The sequence below is a fragment of the Pezoporus occidentalis genome, unplaced genomic scaffold, assembly GCF_034315485.1.
Source record: "Pezoporus occidentalis ecotype Australia unplaced genomic scaffold, CSIRO_AGI_Poc_V1 ctg81, whole genome shotgun sequence".
Lineage (NCBI taxonomy): Eukaryota > Metazoa > Chordata > Aves > Psittaciformes > Psittacidae > Pezoporus > Pezoporus occidentalis.
The window spans coordinates 9,866,733-9,891,007 of NW_026916170.1; the positions used below are offsets into that span (position 1 = coordinate 9,866,733).

Consider the following 24,275-nt stretch of genomic DNA (forward strand, 5'->3'; position numbering starts at 1 on the left):
CCAAAAAAAAACAACAACAGAAAACCAGCATTTTCCCGAAGCCTAAATCAGTAATTTTTACTCTGGTGAAATCAATGGGACTGTTAAAGATTAGCCGCATGCATGGTGAATTACCCATATAATCTTTATAATCTTTTTAATTCTATTAATTAGAATTGAATTTGGTATAGTTTAAAAAATAATTTGAAAATGTAATGTTAAGTGAGAATATTCTTTTATTATTATTAATAGCTTTAAAATACATGTACTCCAAAAATAAAAAGTGGCAAACCATGTCACTGCCATTGCTGATTAGGGATTGTGATGAAAACTAGAATTTTGAATACCGAAGCATTAATTCTACTTATTTAAACTACTTCCCCTTCTCTTTGTTTCTTTTCCCCTTACATAGGTAAAAAATGACAGACATGTCTGCATGTGTTTTGTGTATGTGTATGTATTTCTTCAGTTAAGGATTTAGGTACAGAACGATTTTGATTTCAGTAGTAATATGTAGATCGTGCTCTTAAAATTACCTTGTGATGTGTATGATTTTCTGAAACATCATCTCACTATTGCTTGTTTGCCATGATAAAAGATAGTACTGGGGAGTTTGCAATTGAGATTCATCAGTTTCCCCAAGCATCACTGTCTGTGTCCCAACGACTTAGGGGGAGACCGAGAGCACGAGGATGATTTTTTCACGGCATTCTTTGTGCAAACATGTACTTTTTAGGATGACTCAGAAAGGACTGCACGTGGCCAAACCAGACTGTCGCACAGGAGAACAGAGAGCCAATCCTATGTGGCATTTCCAAATGTTAAGTTTAGAAACTTGGAAAATGTAGGATATTATGGCAGACATTCATTGCCAGAAAACTGGAATCAAAATCGCCCCGGTGCAGCAGATCCATATGAGCTCCATGAGAGTCTTAAGAGTAACCTAACCACCTTTTAAGCCGTGCTTGGCAGTACTACATGAGACGTAAATGAGGCATCAACCTTGTGTCGGGCTTTCAGATGCACACTGTTTTCCTGCCTGTGCATTAAGCAGTTTTGAGTGCAGGCTTAACAGCCTAGAGAGCCTTTCTGCAGGATCTACTACTAAAAATAACATTGTGGTCTCACAGCATGAAGCACTGAGCGCCAGCTGAAGATTCCTTCTCTGCATGCACCAACCAATGCAGTGTGTTGTATGGGGATGCTTTATCTTCAGCAGTGCGCTTCTGTGGGCACAGCCACCCACAGCTGTGAAACACAGCAGATACTGGGAGCATATTATCAAACATTTTGGTTTCTCTTATTTTGTTGCCAAGTAGATACAGTACAAAACAAAACTCTTTCTCTCCAAACACTGGGGCAGATTTTCATCTGGTATGAATGCACCAAGGAGCTCATGTTTTTGATCCTCGTAGTTAGCTGAGGAATGCATGGGCATGCCTGCAGCTTTCTGACAGCAATGGATGGTGCTGTTGTAAGCATGGTTGGAGAGATCAGCCTGACAAGTGAGGGTGAATGGCTAGTATTCAAATGTAAGCCCATCTCAGAGACTGATCTGCTGGTGTCATGCCTAGATACCTAACGGACTGACATATCTAATTTCAATATGTTTCTCTTTTGGAAAGATCCCAAGTCGGATGTTGACATCTGCAAGCATAGTATACCTTAGTGATATATGTGCAAAATTTAGTAGTCTTTAAAACAATAATTTCAAATACTGAACCCATCCAACAGCATTGTCGTAATATTTTTGAGGCATGTTGTCATACCTGTAATTCAGTTAGAATACAGGTATGTAGAGTCTGTGTGACAGGAGATTATAAAGTGTTGCAGTATGTGCAGCCTACACTTATACCGGTACATCCCGTCCATTCTTGGTGTGTTGTTAATGCAGCTACCATTCTTGCGCACAGAGTTCAGGCTTACGTGGCCTTTGAACCTGTGCTTGGAGGTATGAAATGAAATCAGGCTGCACTTGGGTGGCAGGGACTTTGCAGATGAGGATGCATTTGAGACTGCTCAACTGCCTACAGCCCTCAGTCCCCTTGCCATAATTTTTCTGATACAAACACTGCTGCCTGGAAACACAGTTCATCAGATGAGTACCTTATAGGATGTTAGGATCACATAGGATTTTACTCTACACTGTGAACTGAGCCCCCACAAGTATTCAGGCAAGAGTAGGGAAAAGCAAGTAGGATTTGTAGTGCATTTTCTTTGCTCAGCGGAAATGTTTGGGATGGGCAAGTCTGCACGCAGTGGGATGTCTGCTGCCCTTGAGGTCTGACGTTCACGCAGCAAAACTGTGGTGTTGCAGCACTGTTTATGTTCCACAAAGGTGGGCATTGGTTAGAGCAACCCACAGTTTGTTGCAACACCATGTTAACAATGATTCATCTGTTTGGCTCAACCCATGCCGCTAAATTGCTATAAACTCAGTGAAAACTGCTGTATAGGTTATGCTGATTCTGTCTGCATGCTACAGTTATCTGTAGTATTTTAATATTCTAGTGAGAACAGGGTATGAAGCCAGGGATTTGCTTTAGCTGAATGCAAATTCTCTTGCTGTGCCTGCATATTCAGTAGCACTTTGAACTTGCTATATGTTCCAAGTTAAAATCATGCCTGCTGGGAGAGGCCACATGAGGCAGGTTGCGTATTTAGCCCACAGCTGGTTGATTGCAACTCCTGTGACAAAGGGAGTCTGGATTAGCAGTTTCGCTTGGCTTTTCAGAAGATGGGAGCTGCTGAGCTCACTGATCTAACTGGAAAAAATAAGTCAGCAGGGGGAAATTATCTCAGCCTCTTTGTTGACATTACTGTGGAAAGTAATCCCTGAGTTGACCAGTGTAACATTGTTATTTTTAATACTGTCAGCTAGGAAAATTCGTTGCACCTTCATTATATCATATGTTATTACAGGTATCATTTTGGAAAGGGCAAATCCTGCAGTATGATTCTGATCTCCTATGTACTAATTCCGTGCAAGTGCAGTTCTTGAGACCTTGTGTGCATTGGCAGAGAGCTGGGATATGAATTTATAGCATCCTAAATATTTCATGTTAATTCATCAGATATTTGTCTCTGTGGATGATATTTCACTCCACTTTGCATATGAATCAAGCTGTCCTTCATAGATTTGCACAAACAAAGCTGGTGCAACATAGCTGGCCCTCTGTAAATTCACACACTTCTTTACAGCACACTAAATTCCTCTTGCAGACAAGTGCTCCTATTCAGTGGGATGATTTCAGGTTTAAATCAAACTAAGCGAGACAGCATTCATCCAGGTGAACTGATAGCATTACAAGGATGCAGCCATTACAATACAAGCAAAAATCTTAGATCCAAATCCAGACTTAACCTTGGTAACTGTCAGAGCATGCTTCCACTTCCATTTTTTGCCTACCAAGTTTGCAAGGCTCCCATACAACCTAGCATGACTCATTCCCAATTTCAGGAAGTCTTTTGTGGCAGCACTGTCAGGAAAAGATTTCAGGTTAAAAAATAAAAAAGGTTGCTGATGTTTCAAATCCCAACCATTCCTTTAGTACAATTTGGATTAGAAACAGGTGAATTAATAGTAATGAGGGAGCAGCAAACTTCTGTAGGGGACAGGAACCAGTGCCTGAGAAGGGGGAAACACCCCATACCCCAGCTTTGCTGCTAAAGAAGTCTGTCCCCTTAGGAAGACAGTTTGGTGCTTTATTAGTCTTAAATCTGGCAGGTAATGGGCAACATACGTCCTGGTGCAGCATTCAGCTCACTGAAGTGGAGATCAATCATTATTAGTGTTTTGTGTGCCACTGCATTAAAATGGGATGAATAAAATTAATTACCCCTAAAATGCGACCTTCCCCAGAGAAGGCTGTAACTTCACAGCCTGTAACTGGTACTTTATTCAGAGAGATTTTACTCAAGCATCAAACACACAGAGAGACATGCAACCTTCGAAACAGTAAGAACAAAAAAATGAGACCCACAGTGTAGCATTATTCTCTGCTTTCATAGATGGGTAAAACTGCAAGAAAAGGAACCCAAACCTTTTTCTCAGTCATTCCTGTTACATTTTCTTACAGAAGAAGTCTATTTAATACCCCAGCCTCATCACAATAAGACCAAAACCTCACATGATTTTAGCGTAAAATTGAACATATCCCTTAATCTCTAAACAATAAAAGCGGGAAGCAGCCTTTGTTTCAGGGAAGTAATTAAGCCAAATTAATAGAGAGCTGGTCTGCGACTCCGGTGACAGGGAGGTCTCTTCATTGCCCTCTCACAGGCTTTGGGGCTGCTTTAAATCCCTTCACCCCTCTCTGCTTCAGTCTCACAATTTTCCAGGCAGGAACAGAGCCAACTTTAAGCCTAGGCCACCGATGCCCCTTCGTAAAGGCCTCTTGCTTGAATAACCACTCAGCAGGAGAAAGGATGCATTTCTTTTCTGAGATTTTGAAATGGTACTAAAAAGAACAGTTTAAGTGCTGCACATAAATAGTGTTTAAAATGAGGTAAATAATTTGATAATTTCAAGGAAGATAAAATAATTGCCTTAGTTTTCACAACTTCCTGCAAGTGCTTTTTTCTCTCATGCATGCTTTGCTTGATTTTGCAGAGCATGTGTAATTGCAAGACTTGAATCTGAAGGAGGCAAACGAAACTCTTTATAGCATTTTCAGACTACTCATAAAAGCACTGTGTTTAAGCTAGGAATAATTTATTGTTTTTATTGCTGGTATTGTTATTAGCTTCTAAAGTTAAAGATAGCCCACATCAGCCTGTAAAAAAAAAATATAATTAAGCACCCCAGAAATAACAGTGACTATCTGCTTCATTTTCTTTGGCTACAAAAGCCAGAATTTCTGTTCTCAGTCATCCAAGGCATGTGATAGGAGTATATCCTACAATGCAAACCCATGGGAAAAAACGAATAAGGAAGAAAGGTCCCCATTTTATCCAATACCTTTCTCCTATTTCCATAACATTTTCCTTTGCCCTTTTAGAACCCTTTTTCCTTAAAAAAAAAAAAAATAAATCTATCTTTCCACGTACTCCTCCTTCTTAGCTCATGGTTGTACAGCCTGACTGTAGGGCAGGACCAGTGAATCATAATAGCAAATGTCAACAGGAAAAGATCTCCAATAGCCCATTAGCTGTTTGAGTTCATATTTATTATTTACTGAGTGACTGTGAATAATGAACAAATTGCACTAAATCATTACAGATTTGTGGCTTAATCTCTATTAAAAAGGGAAAATTGGTCAAAGCAATTACAGAATTTATTTGCAAGGAAAAAATGCCTTCTTCTCATTTGTATATAGAGTAGACAAAGCACCAGCAAGAGGAATAGAGGTAATCAGTGCATATCATTTAGGGATGCAAAAAATGGAAACTCTGAAATGACAGAAAACTGAAATAAATTCTCAGAAAATGTTTCCATGGAGTTATGTGCCATAATCTATGTGGATTACACTTGTATGAGCATCAGCGAGTTAGATGACATTGGAGGCTGTCACCCCGTGTTGTGCTTGTGGTTGGTATTTGAAGGAGTAAATTAGGTTAGGTAAATCCCATTCTAGTTTAAAAAGGCTAGTCTTTGGACTGTCATGCCTAATTTTTGCACAAGTTTGGGGCATCAGTGCCACTGATGCAAAAAGGGTGCAAGTTTGGCAATTTAGGCTTGTCTTCCTAAAGGTAAACGAGAATGTTGCAGCTATTATACAAGTGGACAGAGGAATCACAGGCTCTACAGTTGAAGAAAAATCCCAATTCCTACCATGCAGATTGTGTAGCAAACAACAAAAGGAACCTGTCCTAAAATAGAAGAGTATCTAAATGTTTTTCTGTTGACTTTGTGGAGCACATGTGGTGACGCCTCTTCATGCCTTTACTTGAGCAGTTCTCTAAATCAGATTCCATTTTAGGGTAGTCTCAAAGGTTGTGTAAGAGCAAATTGTGGTTTTATGCTTCCTACTTAAAGAAAATCTGTGGTATCAGGAGTCATGTTATCAGACATTATCCAAAATCTTATACCTGTTAAAAAGTCATGCTCAGCATTGTATTTAATTAGCTCTAAATTCTTTTTATCATAGCAAAGTCAAGAGCTTTCCAAGTTAATGTGGCTATTTGAGTATTTTTATGCAAGAGCCTATTAACACTGTAATGTTTTTTTACAAAAACATGCTATAACTAAAGCTCACGATGGAATTTGTAATATTCAATGACTTCATTTTATTCTGTTTTGCTCACTCTAAGCTAATGCATATGATGCTGTATGAAATTCTCAGACAAGCCTGTCTGCAGGACTTATGGGAGCCATAAATGGATTAAACCTCTCACTCCCTGCTTTGGCAAGTGATCAGTTACATTTAAATAAAGGTCAGTCTGTCTTTACAAAGAGCACACTGAAAGCAAGCTTAATAGCTTTCCCTACCGGGCCTAGAACACAACTATTTGAAGCATAATTAGCAACAGGGTGCCAGTCACTGATCATGCTTTTTCACTTGATTTTACATCTGGGGACTTCCAATATTCCCCATTAGCTTTAAGAGGGGGCATGGTGCTAGTTATCAAATTGACAGTCTTGACCTGGCCTCTGAAAGCAGCTGTAAAACATTGCTTGGGAAAGTTAAGATAAATGCCAAATGCCATACCAAAACCGGGACTGTAATATTGCTACAAATTGGACATTCGTGGTCCATGTCATGATTCCAAATGACAACGCAGGTAAGATATCTAATCTACATGAGAGCACAGACTTTGTTATTCTAAATACCAGATGACTGTGATAAGGAGACACACCAGCTGTCCTATTATCTCATCTTACGAGCTCTGTGTTTTGAATTCTTTATAAAATACCCCATATCTATTTTTTTTCAGCATTAACAGACTGACCAGCTCTGCCATCTGTTAAAATATAGATAGGATATTCCTTGCAGGAAGGGTGGAGTAAATCAGCTACAGCTTCCAGTACAGTAAAAGGTACTGACCACAGAAGCATTATTTTCGCAAGTTAATTAAATATTTAGCCTACATGATATATTTAAGAATAAACGTCATCATAGAATCACAGAATGGCTTGTGTTGGAAGGGACCTAAAAGATCATCTAGTTCCAGCCCCCCTAACATATCCTCTGTTTTCTGGTTCTTCGCAATGCCTCATTAGTTTGGGGGTTTCTTGACTGATATTGTGGCAAAAGTGATAATCAGAGAGAACAGAGCTAACAGAGCAATTTCAGTACTCTGCAGACAGCCTGAAATTCTAAGAGATCTGTGAATTACCTTGACCTGCCTGATGAGCATCAGCCTCAAAAGTCCAGTGATTGCACTTTAGGGTCATCTGCAACTAATTTAGCATTTATAATTTTATCTAATGTTATCAGGGAATGGGTAAGAGCAAAACACTGTGGACTCGCTTTTGGGAATTTCTGGAGATAATGCAAGAGCAGACCAGAGAGGTAGCAAGGGGACAGCAAAAACAGCAAAAGAATAAGGAGGAGTAATTAAAAGACAGTAAAAAAGATGGGATTAGATGGAAAGGAACTATTAAGAAAAAATGAACATGATGTGAATTACTATGGGAAAATAGTAGTGTCTTACATTTTAGGTGTGATGCAAAGACTGTACTTTTTTGTTCTTCTCTGTGTAAAATATCAAACTAGTTTTATCTCAGCCACTCTCACCTTATAGCTGGTCGATGGCTGCCTTCCCAGCTCAGGTCCGCTATGAGAGAGCAGAGGTCTGTGTCCTCTAAATGCGCCTTGGTTATCAGTCACAAAATAGAAACTGTAACAGGAAGATGAGCAACCAGGGATTAAGATAAGCCCATGTACTTTTACCTGCACTTTGGGGTTAAACACAGGATTCTAGGTCTGCAGGTCCATCTCCTTTCATGACTGCTATATCTGTTTTAAGAGTTAATTACAAAGTGTAGGAACTGCCAAGAAAAATAGAGCTGTATTTGGTTTTACAAACCCTTAAATATAGTAAAGTAAGAAGACTAATGCCTTAAGCACTTCCATATCAGTTCTACCATTCTGCATCTTTAAAATAAATTTGTGCTTTTTTAGCATATTCTGTTTCTAGGATTTCTTTTTCCTGACGGAAAATTTGTTTAGGAGGTGGAAAAATCAGTGGCTGATTTAACTGACAATTTTCAGTTTATATGGAAATTTTATTTTTTACAGATTTTCCACAAAACAGCCAACTAATGCTCTGCTTCCAGCATAAGGCACTTCAAGGTTGTATTTCTTTGTTTTCACCACAGGCCATATCCCATCACCAGGAAAAACTAATTTCAAAGCATCTTCCGTCGCAGGCTCACCAAAATAATGAAGTGAAACAGCCAATCAGAAAAAAAATCCTTTTTCTTTAATCCATCAACCCTGCGCCAGCAATGCAGAACTCTCCTCAAGCTCTGGCATTAAGGTTTGCTAGTCAGGTGGCAAATGCACTCCTGTGGCTTAGACCTCCATAATAATATCTCTCTTCTGCAGGACGTTTGCTTCAAGCACTGGTAACAGCCAGCTGTGTCTCCTTTGAGTCTTTTAGCATGTCTGCGTTATGTTTTTCCACGTTGATTTGAGTACTTTAAACACCCGCTTTGTTCTCTATTGTAGGTCATGGTTTATATGGGACTTTTGAAATGTTGTCCTCCTGGAGGAAGACTAGAGAAGACCAACACGTTAAAGAGAGGACTGCAGCTGTATTTGCAGACTCCATGCTCTCGTTTTCTCTCACCACTGCCATGTACCTGGTCACTTTTGGAATAGGTGCCAGTCCCTTCACTAACATTGAAGCAGCCAGGATTTTCTGCTGCAATTCCTGTATTGCAATTTTCTTCAACTACCTCTATGTACTCTCCTTTTATGGTTCCAGCCTGGTGTTTACTGGCTACATAGAAAACAACTACCAGCATAGTATCTTCTGCAGAAAGGTACCAAAGCCAGAGGTATTGCAAGAGAAGCCTGCATGGTATAGGTTTCTTCTGACAGCTAAATTCAGCGAGGACACAGATGATTCAGAGGAAACAAACACTTACGAGAGTCATCTTTTGGTGTGGTTCCTGAAACGATATTATTGTGACTGGATAACAAACACTTATGTCAAGCCTTTTGTAGTTCTCTTTTACCTTGTTTATATTTCCTTTGCCTTAATGGGCTACCTGCAGGTCAGTGAAGGGTCAGACCTGAGCAACATCGTAGCGACTGCGACACGGACTATTGAGTATACAACTGCCCAGCAGAAGTATTTCAGTAACTACAGCCCAGTGATTGGGTTCTACATTTATGAGTCGATTGAGTACTGGAATACCAGTGTCCAAGAGGATGTACTGGAGTATACCAAGGGCTTTGTGAGGATATCTTGGTTTGAAAGCTACTTAAATTACCTTAGGAAACTCAACATATCCACTGGGTTGCCCAAGAAGAACTTCACTGATATGTTGAGGAACAACTTCCTGAAGACCCCTCAGTTTGCCCATTTTTCAGAGGATATCATCTTTTCCAAGAAATACAACAATGAAGTTGATGTCGTGGCATCCAGGATGTTCTTGGTGGCCAAGACAATGGAAACTAAGAGGGAAGAACTTTATGACCTCTTGGAGACCCTGAGGAAGCTCTCTCTCACCTCCAAGGTGAAATTCATTGTTTTCAATCCATCATTTGTGTACATGGATCGTTATGCTTCTTCAGTGGGAGCACCCTTACAAAACTCCTGCATTAGTGCTTTATTTCTGCTCTTCTTCTCTGCATTCCTCGTGGCAGACTCTCTGATCAATGTCTGGCTCACTCTAACTGTTGCCTCAGTTGAATTTGGAGTTATAGGTTTTATGACCTTGTGGAAAGTGGAACTAGATTGTATTTCTGTGTTGTGCTTAATTTACGGAATTAATTACACAATTGACAACTGTGCTCCACTGTTATCAACCTTTGTCCTGGGCAAAGAGTTCACAAGAACTAAATGGGTGAAAAATGCCCTGGAAGTGCATGGGGTAGCTATTTTGCAGAGCTACCTCTGCTATATTGTTGGTCTGATTCCTCTTGCAGCTGTGCCTTCAAATCTGACCCGTACACTGTTCAGGTGCTTGTTTTTGATAGCATTAGTCACCTTCTTTCACTGCTTTGCCATTTTACCTGTGATACTGACTTTCCTGCCACCATCCAAAAAGAAGAGGAAAGAGAAGAAGAATCCTGAAAACCGTGAGGAAATAGAGTGTGTTGAAATGGTGGATATGGATAGCACCCGAGTGGTTGACCAAATTACAACAGTCTAACTTGTTTGTTTGTTGCTTTTTTTACACTAGGTCTTACTGAGGAAAAAGAGGAAAAAAAAAAATAAGAAGAAAGAAACCAGTAGTGACTAAATATCTGAGGACAGGAAGGGGTTTGGATGTTTTCCTTCTCCCCACCCCCACCCCAAGCTAAATCCAGGAATATTCAAAATGATGGGAGAAATTAGAATTTATTTTTTTTTTTAAAGAGCTGGGGGGATTGTACCTTGCTCAGCTCCTGTAACAGGTATTACGAGAGAATTTGCACACACATGCAAGGGGGGGGGGGGGTTGAATTTCAGACACATGAAGTAAGATCTAATGAGAGAAGTTGGGTTCTTAAGCAGCTCTCTGCGTGGTCTGTACTGCAGATGCTGCAATTATTGTGGCTAAACCCAATCAGACTGAAAGGTCAACTGTCAAGGCTGAAGTAGCACTAAATGTTCGCTGGATGTAAAGGCTTTACAAACTTTCTGCACAGCAATAACTCAAGTCAGTGAGTCAGCTCTTATAGGTCTTAGCCATCACATTTAATTTTTCTTTTCTCCCCTAATTTAAACATTTATGCAAGACTGTGTAAAAGATAGCAAACTGTACTGGGAAAGAAGGCACAGCAACCAAATGCTTTCCAAACACTTTCATGTTAAAAATCACATTTTTCTCCCAAAAATAACATTATTTGAAAATGTAAATCATCCCTTGTAACATTTTTAATCATGGTTTTATAGTGGTTTCTTTTTCTTATAAAACCAAAAAAGAACAAAAAAAGAAAAAGAAAAAAAATCCCAGTGGCTCTGTCACTCTAGGAAAATATGTAACTTTATTTTATACATGTCTCGCTACTAGTTAAACATGTAATCTGCTTTACCAACTGTAATTTTGTTAGCACTCTACTAACACATGAGTGTATCTAGCAGCAGACAGAAGATGGTGTACTGAATATTTCAGCACCGACATCCATGACAAAAACCTCAAATATTAAAATGTCATCAAGAAAGTGAATGTTAGGGCTCTTCTAGTGAGAGCCTGTTTCAGGCCATTCACTGGTAATGCACACTAAGAGGATTAGTGGGTAGTTTTGCATAATGTATAACTTAATCCCTCTATCTTCCTAGTACCTGTAAAGCAATAGACCTTGCAGCTATGGGCTCTTCCAAAAGACAGTCGACCATCAGAGTTGTATGGAAAACACCCAAGGTTAGGACTGCAGTTTAGCAGCTGTTTAGCACAAGTTTAACAACGTCTCCAAAGAGCCCATATCTAAGGGGCCTATTGAAAACACCACATCTGAGAGAAGGAAAAAAAAACAAACAAACAAACCAAAATTATAAATATTGCATTACTGAATCTTTTTGGAGCCGTGAGTTCTAAACCAATAATTCTGTCAGCATCTGTGATGTGGAGTAATACAGATAAAGCAGCATCTCGTTCCTCCTCTACCCCCTTCACCCTTAAGAGCAACAGGTTCATTACACTAAGGTTTTATCATGAGGTTGAACCCCAGTGGGGTTATAGAAGCCAATTCTGTAGGTTTTGCTGAGAGTACTCCAACTATACATTGCTTGTCAAAACCCATTTGCAGAAAGCTGGCTGGTGTCTCATGAATATACAATGTATGGACCATTGCTTTTTGGTTCAAGATGAATGTATTGCAACCTGACTCCTTTTTACAGCTCACCCAGAAAATAAGAGCACTGGAAAAGTTTTCAGCAGTTGACACAGTGTTTGCCTCAATAACAGCATCTGGAGCGTAAAGGGATAATTCAGGAGCAATGGGGCTCGGACCTGTGGGAGTGCTATAACTCAGGAGGCTGCCTGTTCCCCATGCAGTGGTTAGTACATACCACAGGGTCACAAGCCCAGGGTATGCTTCATTGTATGAAACTTCTTTTTAGCATCCAATCCCAGTGATCCCCCAAAACACACGGTGCAAAACCCACAAATGCCACCTAGTGAATATTCATTTTCAAGCAAAGAGATACTTCTGAAGCTTCCTCCCTAGCAGAAAATAAGATAACCAGATATTTTGTCCTGAAGCAACATGTTACGCACTGGTTAGCAAAACAAGTCGGCGGTGCAGCTGGCAACGTTTATTTTCCCCTGGATAATACCCTTCTCTGACCAGAAGGAAAGGAAGCTGTGTCCAGGAACGCACAGGCTGTTTGCTTGAACAAACAACGTTTGCTGCTGGGAAGCTGTAATAACTTCAGCCTTGTCAGAAAACAGGCGGACACCTTGAACACAGCCAAATGAAGTTGAGGCTACAGGAAAGATCTGTTTCCCCTGTTTTCTTTAGACTCAGGCCTGGGCCTACGTTTTCCAGCCAAAAATCTTTCCTTAAATAATACTTCACTGCAGATTTTATGTTATGGTTATTATGTCATTTGAATAACAGTCACCTTATCTCCTGGCTGTCAACAGGCAGCTGCAGTGGCTTTTAAACTTCTGAGGGCATTAGCAAATTAGTTGAGAGTTACAGAGGAATCACAAAACGCTTTTGGCAGCAGCAATCTACTGGCTTGTGGGACAGGTGGAACTAGGAGATGTGTGAAAGAGGTTGTTTGTACACTGCAGAGAAGAATACATGGCTAATGCTGATTTTACACCTCTGCTATCCCTGATGCTATCACTTGCAAACAACAGACCCAAAGATGGCTACCATAAACCTCTTTACGTCTAATTGAAATGCATAGATAGGAGCATCTTGAAAGAGATGTCCAAAGACAAGCTTGTAGTTTCACAGATCTCATTAAATCTCAGCATGTGAGGCCTTCAGAGATCTTCAGAGAAAGGTGATAAAACCAATGATAAAGTTACTTCTCTATCTCCAAACCTGTCACAAAAAGGATGTGGAGGCACTCCTATGGCAAATTGCCACAGGGCGTGCCTGGGAGTCCACAGAAGACAGGGTGAGCAGACATGCAGCCCATTTCCTTTCCCCCAGGCAGAGCATGACATGTAAATCCTTTCTGAAGAATGCTTGTCCACCCCGTTCCTAAAAATCTTTAAAGGCAGATTCCTCCCCCCAGTGCCATGTTACCCCATTGGTAACTAGTAACTCCTGCTGTTTGTCTTGTACTGGAACGGGGAAGACAAGCTGTGCCTCTGCGCAGAGTGCAACAGGACAGGCAGGAGGCAGTCTGTGAAGCTTCCCCTAAGCAGAGCCAAAAACAACAACCATACGTTTTTCACTGTGTTTCACCTCAAGCTGCCAGCCTACTCCCCACCTCCAGGCTTAGTGAGGTAAAGCCATGAAAATGGCCAGACGTAGTACTCAGCCCAGATCTGTTTGATTTCTGCCTGAATCCTGATGTACCTGAGCGATGCACCAAATACTCCTTCTTTACAGGAGAGGCTTGAATACCTCAACACAAACCAGAAACGGCATGTTCTCAAGGTTTCAGACTATGCTAAGCCACTTTGGCCTTCCTCCTCTTTGACTTTTTCCCCTAGAGCTATTATCTTCACCAAAGTCAATTGGTCCTCACCGCGCCAATTGATTAATAGGTGCAGATACTGTGCTCTGTTTCAGTCCAAAGCTACCCCAGTGGCTAACTGTGCATAAGATTTTATCCTTACTGGTGAACCTTCATTTTGGAAGACTACCTAGGCTTAAACAGTTTTTTTGTCATACTCTTAAGTGGCTTTTTAGCCCAGGTATCACTGTGGTTTTATTTGCAATACAGATGACCCAATTTTTGTATAAATTCAGAGAGTAGAACAGAGTATTATACACTGTCAGGCACTGATTAAAATGTAACAGCAAAAGTTTAAGCTAAGGCTAACAAGACTGTATGGGACTGTGGCTCACTGGCCACATGTATCTTCTACAAACATTACAGTTTCCATACAGTAAGATATAGTGTACAGTATATTTTTACTATGGGGTAAGCATAGGGAAAAAAAAAGAACAGCCTAAGTGCATATGATCATCAAGATCAGTCCAGTTTTCTTGTAACGTAATTCCTAATGTTGTCTTAGCACAAGTTCATTTTCGATTTACAAGTATTCTAATTGGAGGAAAAAATGAATAGAGAAAAGTTGGTATAACTGGAATAACTGTGCTATAAAAATTAATTTATGAAGCCAGAATTTTCTGCCCAAAGCTTTACATGAAAGTGTTCTAGTTAGATTAAAATGAGAACTGTGAAGGCTGAGAAAAAGCTATCTGGCAAAGAAAAAGAACTTTTTTTCCAAAGACAAGCAAACACATTTATCATGGTCAATTGCATGAACCTGGAGAGAAAACAGTACCTGAGGTTACATTGAGCCACGTGAGGATTCACATCTCCTCTCAGAAGCTTTCTGAGCCAGCACTGAATTCAGGTAAAATGTGTACTATAAATTGAAAGGTGCACTTTTAAATGCTCTTCTCTAGGCTGACTGTCCTATGAGCTTCCAGATCCCACCTCAGCCAACATCTTGTTTATTTTTATTCCAAGAGAAAAACAAACCAGAGTGGCAGCACAACTGGGCAGAGTTCAGTCGAGTCAGAAGGAAGACTATGCCTTCCCTTGAAAACAGTGAGAAAGACAGAAACAGCTCTTTAGCAAGTGGGCTTTGTGGGAGAACTGATTGCTTCAAAAATTAGCAAACTGGTGTTTGCTTAATTGTTAACTTTTGAAGCAGATAGTATGTTCAAGGAGGTGCAGGGAAGCAAAGCAGGGTTAACAGGAGTTAGCCTGGAGTTCACTATAGACCCCCAATTACATTAGCTACTCTTGTGTGCCTGGGGGTGCAGAGGGGCAGGGACAGCTCTGTTTTGTGGGCATGGGAGATGCCTGACCAGCCGCTGCGACAGGGTCATTTCCCATGTCCCTGTCCCACAGTCCAGCCTGGCAGCTCTCAGGGCATGCACAGCCAGCAGCATGCAGGTGCTCCCATGCGCACACAGGTAGCTCCTCATGTGCCTCATGTTACGACAGTGCTGCTGGGTTTTGCTGAGCCAGAACATGCATGATAAGGCACAGGCTCCATGGGAAGACACTTTCTGGAAGACCCTGGTTAGAAAGGATTACTCACAGCTTTCTCCCCTCCACCCCGGCCTCTATGGGTGTTAAAACCCCGAGACATACAAATCAAGTTGTACAATTAGCTATGTAGGGGCAAAGTATTTCTTCCCTGCATTTATCACTAAAACTACTTGTCATTTATTTTCTTATAAATATTTAGAAATAAGTAAGCCTTCCTGGTGTACACGCAAGTGCGATGAGAACAGGGCATGGAAGGAAGAGAGCCCCTTCTCCTCCCCAAAGGTGGGCAGTATCTTCCACCCATAGGCCAGGCACCACACCATCACTGCAGGGCACCCCCAGGGGTCCCAGCCCAGTGCAGGTGCAGGGAAACCTTATCTCCCTTCACCCCCTCCCCAGTCTCATTAGAGAACAGGGAGGAGCTCCTCTAGCTCCAAACTGTGGGGGTGTTTAGAGAAAGACATGGCAAAAGCATCCCGGGAAGGAATTCAAACACATATTCCTCCCCATGGTACATAGGCTGGGGCAGAGCAGCATGCCCAGCATGCCACCACTCACCTTATCGTGGTCCTGGCACAGCTTCCTGCCTAGAGAGAGGGCACCTCAGCATCACCTGTGGCTGCCCGGGGCAGCCGCTTCTCAGGCAAGAGATGGTCTGATGTCATTGGCGTTCTGCAAGTCATCATCCTTTTTTAATTTGAATAAAGGAAAAAAAATCAGCATAAATAATTCTAAATTATTTAAAATCCAAGAAGTCTTAATCTGTGCGTCAAATAAATGGCTTGCAAGATGTCAGGGGTTTTTGTTTGGGATTTTTTAACCTATTTTTACTATTTTTGTATTAATTTAGGAAAAAAAAATTGTATAATGAATCTCAATGTATAGCATAAGCCTAAAATAAAATGGCTGTCTCTCTCTTTGCTTCTTGTGCTCCCAAACTGCTATACAAGTCCCATGCCATCACCACCCTAACAAACTGATTTGCCTGGCCTAATCCAAATAATCACTCTGTGCACCCTTTCCAACATCAGAGAGGGGTGGTGGAGCAGCTCAGGGGGAGCAGCAGCATCCCGAAGACAAAGGGTGCCCTTCTTCTTCAGTACTCCCTGTTGTCCTGGGCTGCATAATGCTCAGCAGCAAGCACAGGGAAAATGCATTCACTTCACATCTGTTCATTTCCATGTCAGTGGGATCCAAACCCTTTTTGCAGGTTGTTCCTAGCTAATCCATCTAGGAAACTCAACCTAAGCAGGCGACCAACATATAAGGTAAAATCTCAAACGGATTTGATCAAAAATTTAGGGTTATCTGCTCAAACAAGAACTAGACCTACTGAGATCTGGTAGGTAGACCTGAAGTATTACTATTAAACAGAATTCTTACTATTAAAAGTTTTCATATCAACACCTTAGCATCCACAAACTTAGGAAGCCACATTATCACTGAAAGACCCACCCCCTTGCTTCCCAGCAGAACCACAGCTGCTGGCCCAGGATCTTCCCATAACAGTGATATATCATACTTTTCCCACATCCAGGTAGACCACCCTTTTACACCTTTTTGTCATATTTTGGAGGAGAGCAGCAACCCTGAACCAACTGGTTCAATGAAGAAGCAAACCACCATGGCTAGAGCTAAGGGTGATATTTGCAGATGCTCTGTTACACCTGGTTGCAGCAATTAAATAAGAAGCAGTTTACTGTAAAAAGCAGGTGAGCCAGACCAAAACCCAGTCACTGCAAACAGCAGCAGGCCTGAGAACTAATGGGCTTCTGCCTGCCAAGGGCTTTTGGCCGCTTTAGTTTAGTGGGAAGTTTGGGTCTGCAATCTAAAGGTGACTCCTATCACCTGTTACAGGTCCTGGTTTTGTCCCTTCCAGTCACTGTTTCTTGTGTTGCCTTAAATTCAGGATCCACAAGCACTATTTCCAAAAATTCTGGCTGAAAGAGAAAATCAAATTACATCTATTTTCTAATTGCTAACCTAATGTAAGAGACGCTACATCTAAGCGCCGCATCGGAGCTAAGGGGGCAAAACTCCCATACAAGACTGGTGTGCCTCATTTGTCTGTGTTAGTAAGAGCTCCTTCACACAGTTCTCCATAGATTTAATTTACAAAAATCAGGCTTTTCAAATGTTTAATCAGTATATTTTATTCTGAAAAATCATCATTATGTGTATATTCAAATTAGAGGCATGTTAAGTCTGATTTTTTTAGGTTACCGAGAAATACAGTTGAGCCCAACAATCATTCACAAATGAGATGTCTGAATTCCATGTGTACTTCTTACACTGCTGCATGCAAATCAGAATATTCCAAAATACCACGTTTCCTTATTTGTACCACTAATTTGCACACAGAAACTAAGCAGGAATTACAGACTCAAAACAGTGATGTGTGCTCATGTTTACATACACTGTAATTATCACTTAAAGGTACAAAGATGAATGAATTTACTGAGGAGAACAGGATTTGTTTTGCCGACTTCAGCTTGCTGGCAGAGAATAACTGAAATATATGCCAAGCACCTACCTAGAAGGAACTGGGGAATAAGACATCTAACAGTCCTTCAGCAGAACAAGAGTTCACTTAAAAATTTATACATATGGGAAATGTAAGAATTATGTTAAAAGACCTTTGTAGCTGGGTATCTGGACTATATGCGATAGAGTACATTATAAATAAATGCAGAATATTTTACTTTGATTCTCTTTGCCCACACTCGGTCCTCTTAAATATGTTCTATTCTGTGAGCAGGCATACTTTCGAGTAAGACTGACACTTGTCTTCCTGGAAATTGCCAAGTTGCGCAGGTGAAGTTTGCTGGAAACAAAATTTTAAATGTATACAAACAAATTGATGCCAGAAAACACAATTTGCAGAAAACATGCCTTCACATACTGATTATATTTCATAATAAGCAATCTGTTCACTGATGCTACAAGTAAAAATGATTTCATATTTGTCATCTATATTCAGAAAAATGAGATACCCCACTAATGTATATATAGTACATACACCCCCACACCAATTATGTATTTTTTTATACGCCCAGCTCAAGTTGGCTCCATATAAAGAGGAGGAAAAGCCAACCCAGCAACATAGTTGAAAGCTAGTAGGAAGAATAGTTTAGCTGTCCTGAAATTAGTAATGATTCAGCAGGGGAGGAGCGGCAGAGAAGTTGATGAGGAGTTTAGGAATAAAGAAGCTAGCTGCAGAAATGCAAAGCTGTTAGAAAGGGAAATACTCAGGTTTTATTGTGTCAGGCAGATGGGAGAGTAATGATATAAAAACCTCAGAGTTGCAAAGGCAAGGAAGGGCTAAGGTAGAATGAGGAGTGAGCAAAATTATGTGTGCATATGGAAGATTTGCAGCTGTACTGTGTGTGAAGGCTGTCTAATAAAAGACAAGAGTCTGTCCATGTATGGAAAATAAAAATTCACAGCTGCCTAATTATATGAATTCAGATATAGATTCGGTACCTCATTGCTTTGGAATAAAAGGTGGGTATCATTCATAATCTAATCTGGAGCCCAGAACTGAAGACTTTAGCATGATATATATATAATATCATACAGAAAAAGAGATCAGTCCAACGGATTCTGGCTTGTAACTCACTAAAAAATAACAAATGGGCCCTCACTTTTTTATTGCAACTCTTACCTAGAGAAAAGCAGACGACTTAACGCTTCTGAAATAGCCATATGTTCTGATAAAATGCTTATATGTTGGAGGGAGTCATTTTGTTTTCTTTTGAAGATGAGATCAGTTTTCTTTCTGGACAAAGTGAGCCCTCAGGCACTTTACCTACAGTGAGAAGTGGGAAATGCTGGCTCTTTTAAAGTGATTCCTGAGTCAAGAACATCTGCAATTGAATTCCTCTCTTCTCTTTCCTCTCAGTGTGCTACTGCAAACTGCTCCAGACTTGCCTGTTGACAGTTTTACCAATCAGTGTACGTTACCCCTGGGTGCAAGAGAGGTGGGATTCTGCTGAGCCTCTCCTGGTGTTGGCTCCAGGGGCAGTAGCCACATTACAATTCCACAATTATTCCTGTTCATTAGCCCCTCTGATGGGAGTCATTTCTGGCAATAGTTTGGATCTTACTGCAGCAGCTATCACAGGAAAGCCAGCAACATTTTGCTGCTCTGACATGCCTCTGGCATATGCAAGTGACATAGCATATATTATTACATCTAGAAAGGAGAAGCATTCAAAGCTCAGTGTCAGGACATCATATTATACTTAATATCACCATCTCTGCGGATGTTATACAGCAGATTTATAATACCAAAGTTGCAAAAATAGGGAGAATAAAGAGAGTGAGAGAGAGAACACCATTTAAACTAACCTTCAGCACTCTCCAAACCTCTCCATCAAAGGAAGAGTTACTGACTCGCAGTCAGCGGTGACACCAAGCCTGAAGAATCTAATTTTTAGGAAAAAGGTTAAAAGAACTGGCTTAGAAAGGGGAAATCTGGAGCAGAGATATGTGACTTCAGAATTATGGAAACGATCGCTAAGATCGGTGAGTTCCTTTTTTTGCCCAGTGTGTGCTTCAAAAGCCAAGATCTCAGAGTACAAAATGTTTGAAGTGAAAAGCAAATAATAAATTTATGGAGAACATTTCACAGGTAAAAATGAGCCATGCATGTTGGAAACTAGAAAGTCAAGGGAGACAAAAAGCTGACTCAGATGAAAAATGCCTTAGTTTATTGTAGATAACTCCATAAAAACCTGCACAAAAAAATCTCCCAAATGTACTCACAGTCCTGAGAGCTCTTCAGGTGGTCTGTTCCAGCAACAGGCTGAAAATAAGGTAAGAGTTTTAAATTATTGACAACTGCAAGAAACAGATATAAACTGAGAAACTTGGGTAAGGGAAAAATGGGAAAAAAAGATGGGAAAAGTACTTTAATGATGTACTCTTTGTGTACATCAGCACCTCTCCACAGACATCACAGGAGTTATAGCTAGGATCATTTGTTTAAAGCACTGCCCATCACGTTCCAGACAACTGTTTTAGTCTTCCTCTTGAAGCCAAAGGCTGAGTTTTGTTTTGTCAGTTCATATTCTAAAGTCAGACATTCCCTCTGACACTGCCTGAGTGCCTGAGGACCCAGGACACAGCGGCAAGAACAGACCACCATGGTTACAATGGGAAAAAACCCATACCCAAGCTACTGCAGGGCAAAGCTTTGTTAGTTCTTCATCAAAAAGCAGTGCTAAAGAGGGCATTCATATTTTTAATGTTCTTTAAAAGCTTACAAGAATAATCGGCCTCTGTGGTGCTCTGTAGATGTGCTAAGACGTACATGGGCTCTGGATGCCATCCAGGCATATTTATGCTTGCGCTTTTCCAGTGCTTGGTAGCCTTCAGCCTTTGGATCTATGCCATACAGCTCTTCTGAGATTCATATTGCAGGCTTTGTTGAGATAACTGTTTGGTGAAAGATACTTTGTTTAGCTCAAACAAATCTTTTTAAATATGAACTGTTTTATTCACACCAGAAGGTTTTCCACAACTGCCATCTCTATCCTCTGTTAGTACCTTCGGAAATGAAGGTGGCCAGAGCAGGAAGAAGAGAATTGGAAAGCAAGTGAAAGTCCCATTATTTTTGCTAAGTAGCAGCTGATTTTATGAGGCTCAATTACCTGTGATTTTATGAGGCCCATTTTCCACTACCAAATTTTTGAAAGGTGCTCAATATTTCCACTATTAAGCCAGGAGGAACTATGGGGTTTCAGTATAATCCAAACAGAACATAACAGCTGGCTTCAAAACATGCTGCCCAGTGGAAATAAAATGCTGGAAGGAAGAGGAGAGGAGGATAGGGTTGTTGAATTTGAAACTGTCAGCAGAAAATACTGGGATTTCTTTAAAAAGTTCACATTTTTACCTTTGTTCTGATAGGAAAGTCTTACTGAGTCTGACAAATTTGAAGCATATGAAATCATCTACAAAAACTTCTGTGCAGGAGGAGAGAGGCAGAAAGTGAGCTGAGAAAATGTATCTTTTCTGACTTACTTCTTTAATGTGGCAGACTTGTCACAGAGCCAGGTAACAGCGGTATGCCCCATATCAAATCAGTAGGGTACCTGTGCTTGGATACAATCATTTTATAGAACAGTAAAGTGGTAAATAGTTCCCCAGTAAGGCAGATAATCACCAACCTTATTTCAAAATGCTGCCAAAGTGAAGGAAGGTATTGAGGTATTGAGCTCTAAATACATCAGCCAGGGTCAAATGAACTGCAAGTGAGCAGCACTTCAAAGGAAAGCAATAGGAAATGCAAACAATAGCAAAAAACAGATTTGAATGCAGAATTATCTAAACATTACCATAAAACCTCCTGATAGAGGCAAAATAAAGTCAGGCAAAAATCATCAAAATCCAGAACCCTCTCTACAGTTTTTAACTTGTTGGTATGGTTTACATGTCACCAGTTCCCTGGAGCTCACACGCCATTCAAAACCATAATTGTTTCTTTAGACATAGTTTCCATCAACATACATTAAGTCACCCAGTGAGCAAACGTAAACCATACTTAGGTGGCAAATCATTGATCTCAAGTAGTCAAGGATCATCCTTTATGGTTATCCCCATTCCTAAAATGCGTATCAAATACATGTATTTCACAGAATAATGAAAAAAAAATCTATACAAATTCTAATCTACCTGAAAAAAAAACAATTTGCTTTAACTAGGCCAAACAAAATATGAAAATTGTTCCCATCAAATATTTTTATAAGCTCTAAGTGTGAAGCAAAAGTAGCTCTGTTCAAGCCTTCTGAAGAGAATTAGAGAGAATGAATGTGAAAAAGCACATAGAGTACAATTTAAAGAAGCACCAAGCAAATCATGACCAGAGCATATCTATAAAACCTTGGCAGTTGACCTTCACTGGGTGAGAATGGTGAGTGGTTTGGAGAATTAGCATTTCATCAAGTGGTATATTTTTACCCTTATCAAAATATGACCCAGCGCTTCAGGTAAAAACTGATCATGCGAGGTTTGTCCATTTGCCTGCTCTCAGTGAGCGTGAAAAAAAATTGTATTCCTAAATGAACTGTGATCTCTGCCGACTTTGATTACTTCAGATATATTTCTGTAACTGCTAAGGGGAAGAAAATCAGAAATAAAAGTGCTCTAAACCTTTAATACCTTTTCTTTTGCTGAGAGTCTATCCTGCCCCTCCCATTAGCTTATTCTGCTATGCCAAACCTCTCTTACAAAATTCCCCAATTTTGGCCAATTGGCTCAAGCGCTCCCCTAATATGCTCTTGCAATTGTAAGCACTCAGGGGTTCCACTAAAAGGGTGGCTGGATGCAGCTTCAGGACTAATTGTATCCTATGAGTTATAGAATTATGCACCAACAGCTAAAAGGACACAATTACAAGGTGGACTATTGTGACACACACTGTGTAATGTCATACAATCAAATGCAATGTTTAGTAAACATGAACTTCTTTGTCATTTTGTATTTATTTATACAGGTTTAAAAAAAAAATAAAGCACACATTTAAAAATATCCCTTTCTCCGTTGTGTCTCTGCATCATTATGCAACTTCAGATGGGTAGGCAATGACTCGGTCAGTGCTTGGGGGAACTAGGTGATGAGTAGCGAAGAATATGCAGTGCTTGTTTGATTGAATTACACCTGCAAACAGAGGGCTACAGCCTTTCAGAGAGAGTGGGAGAGAAAAGGAACAACTTACCAGGGGTTAGCTAGGTGGGAAAATCAAATTTCTGCAGAAGTAGGAGCCTTAACTAGGTCAGGGCTTAAAGGATTGCGTTTTTCCAGCAATGTGTTTACTGCCCATTGTGCCAGTAATGAACTGCCAAAGGGTTTCTAATGTCTGGGCTCTCTTCTTGGCTGCAAAGCTGGAGGGAAAAGGGGAAAAAGTCTTCCAAGTGTGGCTGGAGATCAAGTGAAGCTCCAGCATGCCCTAAAAACAGGGAGGTAACGCTCAGCTCTGGAGAAAACCAGGCTCCTGCCAGTTTGCCCAAGGATCCACAGATCGTCCCACCAAGTCTCCATAACATGCAAAGGCACTGCTCTGCAGACCTCCAGCAGGACTGTCTCCTTCTTCTCTGGGAGTGACGATGCACATTTCCAGACAGCTCTGTCTTTCTTCAGAGAAGGATTTTCCTAGCACCTTGCCTTCCCACACTGTCATCCTCCTTCTCTCTCCTCCTTTATTCTCATCCTTGTTTAGCTCACAGAAGATACTCTGGTGCAAAAAGGTGATCTCAGCCCATTCGTCTCCAGTCTAAGCCAACACAACTTCCACTGGCAAAGGAAAGCAATCTGTAACTCTGGCAATATGAGCAACTTTCTGCTTTCCTCACTTAACCATAGTAACAGAGAAAGATGATCTAACCACTGATATCCAAAAGTAAAATGAGTGCTAGAATTAAATCATATGTAGAGGGCTTATGTCATTATTTTTTCCAGTGGTTGCAGAATCATAGTCTTTTTTTGTCGTAGCAGTCTTGGTCTGTGCTTTGTACATGAAGCAATTAGAGTGTCAAATGACACTATTTGGGGGGAAAGGTGGGGCAGTGATTATGAGATTTAATTGTCTTCAAATCCCAGAATCAATGTGACACAATAGGAATTCTCATGTCAAATTTCAACTCCATCTCTGTACTCTCTATCACTACACATTTGCACTGTATATGTGTGTATGTATATATTTTGCATGCTCAATGTTATCCTTAGCAGACATGAGAAAGGGCAATCCCACATGGGCTGTCCAGGGCCAGCTCTATTCTACTTTTTCACTACAAATAGCATAGATAGTGTAAGGGTAAGATAAAATATTATCTAAGTCAGGAAGGACTGCAGAATTGCAAAAGTTGAGAACAGAAGTCAAAATGCACTTGACCCATTGGAACAATGATGTGAAATCAACAATAAGAAATTTGGAAAAAGGCAAATCATTAGGAGAAAGAGAAATCAGTGGTGCAGACACAAGATGTAGAAAAACTGGTTAAACAGCAACTCTGCAGAAGAGTATCTGAGGTTGCACTGGGTCACTGCTCCACCAT

The 24,275-nt window shown here is 40.5% G+C and overlaps 1 protein-coding gene across 1 annotated transcript in view; it reads left to right on the forward strand.

Annotated features, from left to right (window-relative positions):
• PTCHD1 (patched domain containing 1) overlaps positions 1-22,752 on the forward strand; it is a 47,799-nt gene extending 25,047 nt beyond the window's left edge. Inside the window, exon 3 of the mRNA XM_062603729.1 lies at positions 8,595-22,752. Coding sequence (XP_062459713.1) covers positions 8,595-10,249 — 1,655 coding nt within the window. The 3' untranslated portion in view covers positions 10,250-22,752. The remainder of the gene's footprint in view (positions 1-8,594) is intronic.
• Positions 22,753-24,275: the final 1,523 nt, after the last annotated feature.